A 12,318-nucleotide genomic window follows, 5' to 3' on the forward strand; every position below is an offset into this window, starting at 1 on the left:
TTCTAACCAGGACCAGACTTTTCAGTAAGTCTTATGTATAAGGGTTTCTCTGTACACATACTGATATCAAGAGTGTTGAATGTTTGCTTTATTCAAAGACCTTCAGCTGATGAGGCCTATTTCAATTATGGAGGGCAAAAAATATACTTTTTTCATCAGCTACCAATTTAAATGTTAATCATATCTATGACAGACCTTCATAGTGTCATCAAGGATGGACCCTGAGGTAACATGCCTCAAAAGTTAATACACAAACAACCCAGAAGTGGTATAACCTATGAGGTAGGAAGTGTCACTCACTAGAAGTGCTGAGCCCTCTACAAAAGTGTGGAAGTGAAGGAAATCTAATATCCACGTTTCAAAGCCTCCTCGTAGTGTCTGTTGCCTCTCCTTCCTACGGCACACCCTGGCTGGAATCTGCTAGTTTTCCTTCTTCAGAGTAGCTGTTTACCAAAGGCATGAAAACATTAAAGTAGTCTCTAGGATCAATTAATATGAGGTCAGGCACAAATGTTATTTATTCATGTATTTAATACTTCACACCTACCTAGCATGAAGACTGAGATGGAGATGTGCGCATTTATCCAGGGAGACAATTAAGAGAAACCATCCATCTCTTGTCCTGTCCTGTGAAGGGTCTCCCTTCCAGATATGTTCCCACCATGATGACATAGTGAAGACTCTCCCTTTCAGATGTGCTCCCACCACAGATGTGCTCCCACCATGATGACATAGTGATGACGCTCCCTTTCAGATGTGCTCCCACCACAGATGTGCTCCTACTATGATGACATAGTGATGACGCTCCCTTTCAGATGTGCTCCCACCACAATGATATCTGCCATAGTGTGATGAAGTTTCAGGCTCATAACTAGAGCCACCACCTTAGTGTTTGGACTTTCAACTTCCAAAACCATGACCAGACTAGGCTTATAAGCAGCTAGGCATTGAGTGTCTCATTATGGAACACAAAATAGACTAATAATTCAGAGATGAAAATTGGAATCACTGAGTGCCTTTTACCTTGTAGCTGTCACTACAGTGTGGATGAATGTCACCACTGTAAAACCCCAGGTAACTCCTTGGGTTTTTAATATAATGTAATGATATGTAAATACATAGTTCTTTGGTATGAAATGAGCTACAAACCAACTTATCAGCTTTGTAATGCAAAGTTCATGTTGGCCTGTAAGTATATGGGCTACTCTAAATTACTGTTGTCTTTAAATATCAATAGCTGAGTGGTCAGACAAACATGTGGACACCACCTTGGATTCTGAAATTCACTGGTTCATCTAGATGAACAGAGAGGAAGCCTGTGTGTGCAGAGTTCTACCATCCCCGCCCCTGTCTCTCCCATTCTGCTCAGCCATGTCCAAACTGCAAAGAGCAGATGGTGGGTTCCTGCCCTGATGGCCTCGGACACCCCACCATGACTTGCCCTGCATTATAAGAGCTCATCAGCAAATGTGCTCGGAGGATGCTGACTTTGGATGTGTTCTAACAGGTATTCCTGATTATTCCTACAGAGGGTCACACCTGGGTGTCCTCAAGGGAGAAGCGAGAGTCATGGCCCGAGTCTGTGCTCAACTCTGAATGAATTATGGGAGGCAGTTCTCCAAGTTCACCTTTGCAAGAGTGCATTGGTATGCTCACAAGGCCCACCACAGAGCAGATGATTAGACAGCTCTTTTTTTCAGCTGCATTTACAGAATAAAACTGGCTCAGTGGCCTTTGAGGGTGGCATGGATACAGAACAGGCCAGTTTCAGTCATAAGTAAAATCATTCTTTCCTAGATGAACTAAGCTCAAATTTAAAAAGTGATTGTAAAGATTAAAAGAAGCAAGAATGTAGAAGATTGACCCTGGCATCCAGGAGCCTGCTAGGAAACATCACTTGGACCTTCCTGTTCCCTCGAAGAAAGTAAACAAGCCATAACACTAGCATCAAACAAGAGCAGTTCCTTCCTTTTACCAGGACAATCTGCTGAAATATCCAACTTCAGGACTGGAGAATGGCTGCCAGACTAGAGCCAAGTGGGCAAATCAGCAACGGGCACTCCAGACAGCCAGGAGGCAGCTGCTTGGGCACACGTATGCCTTGCTTGATGGTATTCACATTATTGTCTGTGTTCAGACACAATGACGAAAGGGCCTTCTTTTGAACAGTTTCAGCTACACAAATAAGAGGGGAAGGCATGATATCACTTTCAAATGGTATAAAATTAAATTATCTGAGAAAATTAATGAAAAATATCTAAGCTTCGGACAGAGCAAACTGTACCTCTTAGGGGACGTCAAGAAAAAAGGAGGGAAGATTCCTGTTTGGCATCAATTGCAGATAACTTTAAAGGGAAGAACATTAGTGAAGAGCAGATGTGAAAGACAGCATACCCCAGTATGGCTTTAACATAAAAATGCGAGTATTTAGTATGACATGATTCTGATGCGGAAATTAAAAAACAAATCAAGAAGTCAGGGTGATCTCAGTGGGTAAAGGCACTAGCTGTGTGCAAACCTTGAGACCTGAGCTGGATCACAGGGACCCATGTGTGATGGATGAAGGGAACCATCTCCAAAACTTTGTCTTCTGCCCTCTACATGTGCCATAGACCCTCTTCATTTCCCATCATGCACACACACTAACAATACTTTTTCATAAAAGTCTACATGAGTGCCTTGGTTATGAATGCAGCAACTTCCACCCATGAAGGGTCGATCACGGCTCTCTAACCCTCTCCTGCCAGAGTATGCCATTATAACTCCTGAACATAAAGGCAACTGTTCCCATATTACAGATGAGCAGCATAGAGGTCTTGAGGTTGTTATCACCCAAGTCCACATAAGTTTCTCATAGGCAGAATTGGGGAGTGAAAGCAGATAATCTAACTGTGGACCTCAAACTATTAAGAACTGTTACAATCCATATTAGAACCTGCTAATTTAATAACCATCCTGGAAATTATATCATAAAATAGCTCTACTGAAGTGCAATTTACATAAGACAACATCCACATTTTTATATCACACAATGTAGTGGGGTTTGCATATTTACAGAGTTGAGTAACTCTTCCTGCTAAATCTAGAATATTGGTATTACATGTACTAATCTAAGCAGGGACACCTGTCTTGTACTTGCTCTGTGGTGAAGATCTCGGGGTCCTAATAGCAGTAATCAAGAAGGCCATCTGAGCACAGATGAGTATTTGCAGGGAAGAGAGAGTAATGGGTTAGCTTATTTCTAGTCTAACCTGCCCATGAAGGCATGGTGAACCTCAGAAGTGGGACTGAGAATTGTCGAGATCCCAAGATCTGTTTGGTGGGTGTCAAGAGACCTGGTCTGAACACAGGAATACATATATGCTAGTTGTTATCTCGTCAGCTTGATACAGGCTGGGGTCATCTGGGAAGAGAGGACCCCAATTAAGAAAATGCCACCATAAGATTGGCCTGTAGGCAAGTCTATGGTATATATTTTGAAATCAGTGATTAATGTGAGAGGGCCTAGCCTACTGTGGGCAATGCTACTCCTATGAATAAGGTCCTGGTTTGCATAAGGAAAGTTAAACTAAGCAAGCCATGGAGAGCAAACAACATCCCTTCATGGTTCCTGCCCTGATTTCCTACTATGATTGGGATGTATAAGCCAGATAAACCCTTCCCTCTCCCAAAAGTTGCTACTGGTCAGTTTTTTGTTTTTTTTGTTTTTTTTGTTGTTGTTGTTGTTTTGTTTTTTGTTTTTTGTTTTTTGTTTTTTGTTTTTTTTTTGTTAGAGTGACAGGAAATGAAGGGGGGCAGCATACACTCTGGCATTACAGAGTTCTGCCCAGGCTAAACACAAGGCAGGGAGGTGGCAGGTCAGACTATACTGTGGCCTGTGGGTTGTTCTGGGGCTATAGGCTTCATCAGAGTAACTGTCTCTCCAGGGACGCTCCTACCCCTGTTTGATAAGTGATGTTCTTTTATGCTGCATGAGGGGATCAGAAGGGATTGAAGCAGAGCAGCAGACAAAGGAAAAGCTGCATGCTCAGTGTGAGCTTCTGCAATCAGTATTCCTTGAAAGATAGATACAGCCAGCTGCAGGACTCTGGAGGGGGCAGGTGCAATTTGGGCACCCGAGGGAAACCTTAGGAGTGACTTCCATTTGAGAGCCTAGTAGTTTGGGAAATTATTTTCTTAGAAAACGTATCATGTTCCTAAGACTACAAACATCCTCTGATATAGTAGAAGAGCCTTGGTCTGGGTACCTGGCTTGCTTTTTTGCATTTGGGTTTGAGAGGTAGCGTAGACCAGTGCCCAGGCTTGATCAGAAGCAGGGCCTGTGGTTTCTGTCTTTGCTACCAATGCTCCTCTAGTGTTTGATTTCCTTTCCTGGGAGGATTTTTGGTACAAGATAAATTAGATCTGAGATGGCAATGCAGACGCAGCAGCGGGAATACCAGCTGAGTTGGAAGGCTTTGCACAGATCAATCTTCCATCCTGTTGATGGCTTTTCCTGACAGTTCCCTATGGTCTGCCTGCTATCTGCCAGCGGCACCTTGTGCCTGCTTCCAAACAAAAGAGGCCTGTTGTGGTTGTATCTGTTGCTAAAATGCTCTCTTCTCTGACATGAGTCTCTGAAAGCAGTAAGCAAACTGGACAGAATGTGAGACAGTGCTTACCCCTAGTTTTCTGCTGCAATCCCAATATCCCTTAGGAGCAAGGATGTGTTTTACAAATGAGTTTGAAGCTTGACTCCAGAACTGTTCTGGGAGCCCAGCATTTGCCTCTGAGCCTTTATCCCGTCACATTACCCAAGAAAGTGACAAGCTCTCTCATGCTGAGTTTAGAAATATGTGTAGCCCCTATATAATAAGGCAAAATAACTAGAATATATAAAGAACTCAAAAAATCAATAATTCCCAATTATCTAATCAATAAATTATCAAATAAGTTGATAATTAAATTTTTTTTTTGCAAGGAAAAAACATGTGAAAAACTAGTAATGAATGCACGAAGAATATTCCCCTGGCCATCGGGGACATGGCGACGAGAACTACATAGAGATTGATTTTTATCTAACCCAAGACAGAACAGCTTGCTTTGTGACAACAACGACAACAAGTTCTGGTAAGGAACTGTGGAAAAGAAGCCTTCTTATAAGGCTGGTGGAGGTACAAACTAGTGCAACCACTATGAAGGTCAGTGGGGAGATCCTTCCAAAAACTAGGAACAGAACGCCTGAATGACCTAGCTGTAACTCTCCTGGCAATATGCCCAAAGGAGTATGAGCTAGCATACCATGGGATACCTCTCACCCATGCTTGTTGCAGTCACTACATCTCAGCTATGGATCCAACCCTGGGGTCCATCAAGAGTTGAGTGGATGAAGGACATGCAACATACACACACACAGACACACATGTACACACACATACACACACATGCACATGTACACACACATACACATACACACACGTTAAATTGAACTGCTTGGACTGTTGAGAAGGGGAACAGAGTTAGTATCCAAGGGGATAGGATAGGTTAATGGGTACAGAATATGGTTAAGGCACATGCTACACTTGAATTAACTGTCATAATGAAGCCCATTGCTTGGCATGATGATTACACATTAATTAAAAGAATAGAAATAAAATTGAGTGCCCTTGAAAACTTCGTTTGCAGTTATGCAATCTCCTTTGTATTCAGTTTTCTGTCGTCTGAAAGTCTCTGGACACTTAAGCTTCTTTCTCAAGGGTAGAAGAGGTTGGACAAGAGTTTGGAGGTTTTATGTAGGTTGATGGTTGGGTCAGGTCATAGGAACCATGGAAATGCCTCCCTCTGAAGGTCGAAGTCGTCGCTCCTCTACCCCCTCCTGTGCTATGCCATTTACATTTCCTCTTCCAAAACATTTTTCTTCAAGCTCCTTTTCTAAGGAGTCACGTGTTTTCTTTATCTCTACAACCCATGATCATTTGCTTTGTAACACTCTATTTATATCGTTTCAGAGACCCCAGGACTTGCTTGGTTCTAAGAAACACTCCTCAGCATGCGGATAGCCAACCTCTTTTGCCCACCTCCCTTATGGAAATCCCTCTTGCTCTGCTCTGTGAATTGTGTGCATCTTTCTTCCTTCCTTTCTCCCTGTGGTACCCTTCCCTAGCCTCAAAACCTCTGCCTCTCAGACTCTCACATTCTTTAACATCAAACTTCAATGTAGCAGAACTGTACTCCATAACCCTACAATGACTTAGTCAGCTCCAGCTTCTGTGCCATGAACTAGGAGACTTATCAGCAATTAATCCCCCACTGTCTGTAGGCTGCAGATCAAGGCCTGGTTGGACAGGGTTCCAGGGAGGACTCTTTTCTGCTATGGAGGCTGCCCCACTTGAACTATGAGGAGCTACACTCATGCTTGCTCACCTTGCCAAGACTCGTCTTCTAACACCATCCTAGTCAGAATGAAGATTTGAGCATATGAACTTTGGGAACTCAGATGGTATATAGAAATCACTGATCCCACAAAAAGTTGGAAGTAGACCTTGGCCTATGACCAACACTGATTGCTGCTCTGCTGTGACCCCTGTGCTATTTGCTGATCAGGGGTTATACACAAACATCCACTGCCCTCAGAGTGAGGAGCTCAAGAAGGGCAGACACCATCCTTCTGTCTTCCAACTTTTGCTACTAGCACCCACCACATGGATGCAGAAGGAGGAGATGACGTGGGGGTGGAATTCTGCAATTTCGGTTTTACATCTTCCCTATTCTTGAAGGTCTTTTCTGAAGCTGAAGTTCCGCCTCTCCTGCCATCTGCATAAACGTGACACACACTTCTTACTACCTCATAAAGCCAGCCACTCCAGCATTACTCCCCTGTCTAAAGCACAGGTATTTCACCCACAATGGCAAATCCATGACCAACTGATGTTATGTACTCCAGAAGACCTTGTGCTGCCAGGCCTTGATAGATATTTTTAGAACAGAAAAATGATGTTATGAATTAATGAAATACCTAACAAACATTATTTTCACTGTGCAAAGACAAACTGGTGTCAATATGGCTTCTGGATCTTAGTTACCTGAGTAGTTCAGAAACTTAGTTTTTTTTTTTTAATTACCAATCTAAAAATTGCTGATATCATAGTTTGTCTTTAGGTTCTTTGACGTGAGTTCCTCCGGAATACAGAATCAGTAAGCACAAAGATTATGCATTAGGTGGGTACAAACCATATTTCAAAGCAACTTCATTTCAGAACAGCAGTATGCTTTTCCACTCAAAGCTTAGCAAATAGCTTGATATTCCTATTTTTCTGGTAATATAATGGACTAAAATTCTTAGTGCATGGGATAGGTACTGATCCATATGACAAGTTTTTTAAATCACACACACACAAATAGACACACACACTTTAAAAAGGTAGTCCTCTTAAACAGATGTGGCTTCTTAAATACCTATAACAACCTTAAACCTCTTTAAAACAGTAAAAGTCTCAGTAAAGCCTTGTTGTTAGGAGGAAATCGAAGCTTATCCAGTAGGAAACTAGTCCTAAATGGACATAAACCATATATGCAAGCATTTGTTAATAAGCATTATCAGGGAAGCATGATCTACTCTGTATGCTTGAGTGTTCAGTGACCAATGCATAGAAAAGACTTCTCAGTGAAGAGCCATTTCCCACCCACTGGCCAACAGCACAGACCCTAAGTCAGCCCCCATGTGGCACTCAGGCTATAGCTAGTCTAGCGTTGGGAATGAAGTATCCAATTGCCACCTCTACATGTTTTGCATTTATTTTACTGGGGTTTGGTTGAACGGTGAGCATGGGGGTTGGGGTGAGTACCGTGTACCACAGCATATGTGTGAAAGTCAGAGGAAAGCTTGCAGGAGTTGATCTTCGATCCCCTTCTTCCACCATGTGGGTTCTGGGGATTGAACTCAGGTTGTCAGGCTTGACACCAAGTACCTTTACTAATAACTACTTTATAAAGGAAATCTATGACCGAGCCAGTTTTCAATGAAATATGTGAAACAGACTTTCATAAGAATATCTTCGGGCCATGCACTGGACTCTTCCACAGTGAGATTAGTGCATAGAAGAGAGGATGCTAAGGCCCACTGATCAATTAGGGTGTCAGAGCCTGAGGATAACAACCTAGGGAACCAGCTCTTGAGAACAATGCTCTGCTACACCCAGTGTGTGTGTGTGTGTGTGCGCGTGTGTGTGTGGGGGAGATAGCTGTTGACAATTGGCTGGCCATTTCCCGTTTTTTAAAAAAGCATTTCCAGTGCTAAAAACTAGAGACATCGGCTACATCCAAACTTGTTCTGTTTTGTTCTGAGACAGGTATGCATTGTACCAACTGAAGACCTCAGCCCCGAAAGACCCTCACAGGTAAAACAAAGCATTCTTCATCCTTACTTTTCACCGTGAGGTACATGGACTTGCTGACGTCTGCGCCCACATCGTTGCTGACCTTGCAGAGGTAGTAGCCACTGTCTTCTTCTACAACGTGCTTGATCAAGAGTGAGCCATTACTCAGGACCTGGATTCGGCCATTCAAGGCAATTGGCTGGAATTGGGGCACCCCAGCACCTGGGAGGAGAGAACCACAGAAAGGAACCATGATGCTGAAGAGTGATGATTCATCCTTACTGGACATGTGACTAGATTCAGAAACACCTAAGGTTTCCCTCGGGGAGTGTCTGTGAAGCATCCTGAGAGCTTTAGATGAGAAAGGAAGGGCTACGTGTATGGCACTGTCACCCTACTAACTAGGGTCCTAGACTGAACACAGGGGGCAAAGGCCAGCCAGAGTGACAGCTACAGGGGGCATACCATGTCTACACCATGACAGACCAACCATATCATGTCAAACTGTGAGCAAAACTCAACCTCCTTCTCTAACTTGCTGCTTATATTTGGTTTCGCAATAGTGAAACAAGAGAGTGGGGTACAATGAGAACAAACTCATGGATGAAGGATCAAGTTCCTTCTGCTACGAGGACACTGGATGCACCTCTAATTGGCACTCTTGGGACACGCCATGTTATGCCTTATTTTTCTGTAACACTAAAGTTCTTATTTGGAGAAGGCCATACTTACTTAAAAAGTGTCATTATTCCAGAGAACGAGATTAGAAGGTAGGAGTGCTTATGCATAGTTCCCTCCATAAAATGCCAAATTTGATTAGTGCTAAGCAGCTGATAAATTATTCAAAGAAATCATCGTTAGAACAACCCCAGAGTAGACACTGCTCATCTTATGAACAAAGTTCCTTCTGTTCCCTGGATTTAATGTGGATGCCAACAGGGGAGGGCTCCTCTGGGGACAGGACATTTCAGCCTTCACTTCCTGCACATGTCAGAGGCTCCAACAAACTGTAGAGCTTCCTCCTCAGTTTGGCTGTTACAGTGGAGAACCATAGTACATTGTCAATATCACTGGACTCCAAGTATGTAAGTCAGAAGTCATTGTGTGAGGACAATATTAAAACACTGCTCACTAGGAGCACTTGCAGGTGGATACACTAGGACGATAGGTGTAGAATAACTCACAAGGAATGTCTGGATGAAACTCTTTAGAAAAGAAAGGCTCTTAGGAATAATACAGCAGAGGAAGAAGACCCTGCTGGATGTCTAGGCAGACAGTGGCTTGTGATGACCTATCACATGGACTGGGAGCACAAGGCACATGGAAGATGTATCCCAATCCATTCCGACCTCCTCTCCTCTCTTGTTCTCTACCTTCAGAGTTGGGGGACTAGGTGAAGATTCAGTGCAAGAGTTGATCTGATTTTCCTAGAGGAAGCTTGCGGTATGGGTCAAAAATATATTCTACACTGGAGCTTCAAGTTCTTTGGCCCCAGAACCAGCTTGGAGCTGAACATTTCTTTTATGCCCACCTATTATCCATGGGGATCTTCCACAACACCTGAGAACACTGGACTACATACATTGCTGTCCTTCTCCTGTGAGCTCTGTTGTGGGGACTTCAGAGGAGGGTATGAACCTCTCCAGAGAAACCATGGAAATGAATATTGTTCCTGATAAGTAAGAACAAACAGAATCCTAACATGAGTGACTTCTCTCAAGATAGAACTCCTGCAAAGGACATGGAGAGATGATTTGGTGAAAAAGCTTGCTATGCAAGCTGATAGATTCCTAGCACCTGCACACAAAGTCAGGTCCAGGTGTGTTTGTTCCTGTAAACCTAGTACAAAGACAGAAATGGGGGATCCCTGGGATAGGCTAAGCAGCCAGTGCTTTGGGATTGGCCAGTCCCACATTCAAGGAGAAATCCTCTGGGACAATAGGGTAGAGAGCAAATCAGGAAGATATTCAGTGTTGATTTCTGGTCTCTACATGTATCTATATGTGCAGATACATAAATGTTGAGTAATAAAGTGGACCCCCCCCAAATGGCAGTGCTGCTGAAAATGTCATGAGGTGACAGGCAGGACTCTGACCCGGTAAGCAGAAGGATTCCTAGTGGGTAAACAAAGATCTAAACTCAGCATTCCTCAGGAATCACATAGGGCAGGTTTCTGTTTGTCAGGAAAGCCACCATTTTCCTTCTCTACTACCAATGGTCAACTACCTCCAGCAAAGAGTTTCTGTACCTGATTAACCCAAACATCCTGCAACAGATCAAAGTCCTAGGCCTTTCTAGCTCCCATGCCTCCTCCTGCTGCTATCTGCCCCAACAAAACTGACAAGCAGCTCTTCTCCACCCTTTGAAGCAGCCTGGCAGTTTGCTCTCAATAAATTGTTCTTTATACCCACTGAGTGGTCAAATTCTGAGGTTTTTCTGTGCTTACTTATAATAAAAACATGCAAACAATACACACAGACACACACACACACTCCACATATACACACACACACACATGCACACACACTCACACACATATGCACACACATATTCATGTACATGTACACATGCACACACATGCATACACATATGCATACACACAGGCATATACATACACATATACTCGTGTACACACACTCATACACACATATACATGTACACACACATACACACACACACACACACACACACACACAGCTAAAAGCTGCTCTGCTTCTGCTAAGGATGGAGGAAGCCAGAAAAGGAAACTGTTAGCCCTGCTTAGCATCACAATTGTGCCTTCCTTAGAATAGATCCCAGACAATGAGGTAAACATAGTTGCAAAGAATTAATGCCTAAAAATGAGGTCTGAGCTCCTAGAGTAATTTACCTTTAGCACATGACTTAAGGAAGTATAAAAAGGGTGGAAGGAAAGGACTGGAAAAGGCTGTGACCTACTTCAGTCTCCCCTTCAGACCAGAATCTACCCCTCAATAAAGCAAAGAAAAAGAGGGGTAGGAGAAACACAAGTCTATCAGGAGCATAGGAAACTACTGGACAGAAGCTTAGTAATAGGTTAATAATTTGCATAAACAGATGGAGAAGGTTCAGATGAAATATTAAGATTATTAAAAAGAGGCAAAGTAATAGAAAAGAAAATTCAGCTTTTATGTATGCAAAGTATATTCACGAAGCTTATTAGCAGAGTGGACACAGAGGAGGAAATGACTAGGTCAGCAAAATTTACCCAGAGTAAAACCAAAAGAACAAAGGGAGGAAATACATGAACTCAGGCAAGAATGTAAAAAATAATTTCATAATCTGAGTAAATATAGCCTTAGAAGGAGGAGTAAGAAATGTATAGAAAGCAATCTGCCTTATTTATATAAAAATAATTTTTAAATCAGAAAAAATGAATACTACCATCAATTGATTTGATTTAAAACATTTATAGACCTCCACACTCAGTAATAGCAGGGCAGGTAAGTTTCAACGGATTCTGGATCTATCACTGGAAGAGACAGAGTGCCTGAGTAAGGCCTGACACATCTTTTGAAAGCCTAGTGGGAGGTATTTGCAGGAGGGCTTTTGGGGAGTTTGTAGTTCAGGAGTGGAGCCCTTACAGATGGGATCAGTGTCCTTGTAAGAGTGACCATGGAGAAGACACTGCACTGTGAGGCCACAGCAAGAAGTCAGCAGTGTGAGTTCCCAGGGGGAACCCTCATCAGAATCTGGCTTGCTGGTTGGTGCCTGACTCCAAATGCTCAGCCTCCTGAATTAACGGGAGATAAGATTTTGCTGAATCTTTGAGCAACTTGAGCAAATTCGGCCATCAGAAGAAATAGTACTTTGAGCTGTGAAATAAATCTCAGTAAGTATTTTAAGATAAAAGCAACAGTGTGAGAAATATGTCTGGACAAGCTCCAAATCTCCAAGGGTTTGAAAACTAACAATGTGGCTTTCCTTCCCTCTCCTCTCCTCTCCC

General features: G+C 42.9%; 1 protein-coding gene across 2 annotated transcripts in view; it reads right to left on the reverse strand.

Moving 5' to 3' along the window:
- Dscam (DS cell adhesion molecule) overlaps positions 1-12,318 on the reverse strand; it is a 579,765-nt gene that overhangs the window by 183,913 nt on the left and 383,534 nt on the right. For both annotated transcript variants that reach the window (XM_031364533.1, XM_031364534.1), the window contains exon 11: positions 8,403-8,576. In XM_031364533.1, coding sequence (XP_031220393.1) covers positions 8,403-8,576 — 174 coding nt within the window. The remainder of the gene's footprint in view (positions 1-8,402; positions 8,577-12,318) is intronic.

The sequence above is a fragment of the Mastomys coucha genome, unplaced genomic scaffold (assembly GCF_008632895.1).
Source record: "Mastomys coucha isolate ucsf_1 unplaced genomic scaffold, UCSF_Mcou_1 pScaffold12, whole genome shotgun sequence".
Classification (NCBI taxonomy): Eukaryota; Metazoa; Chordata; class Mammalia; order Rodentia; family Muridae; genus Mastomys; species Mastomys coucha.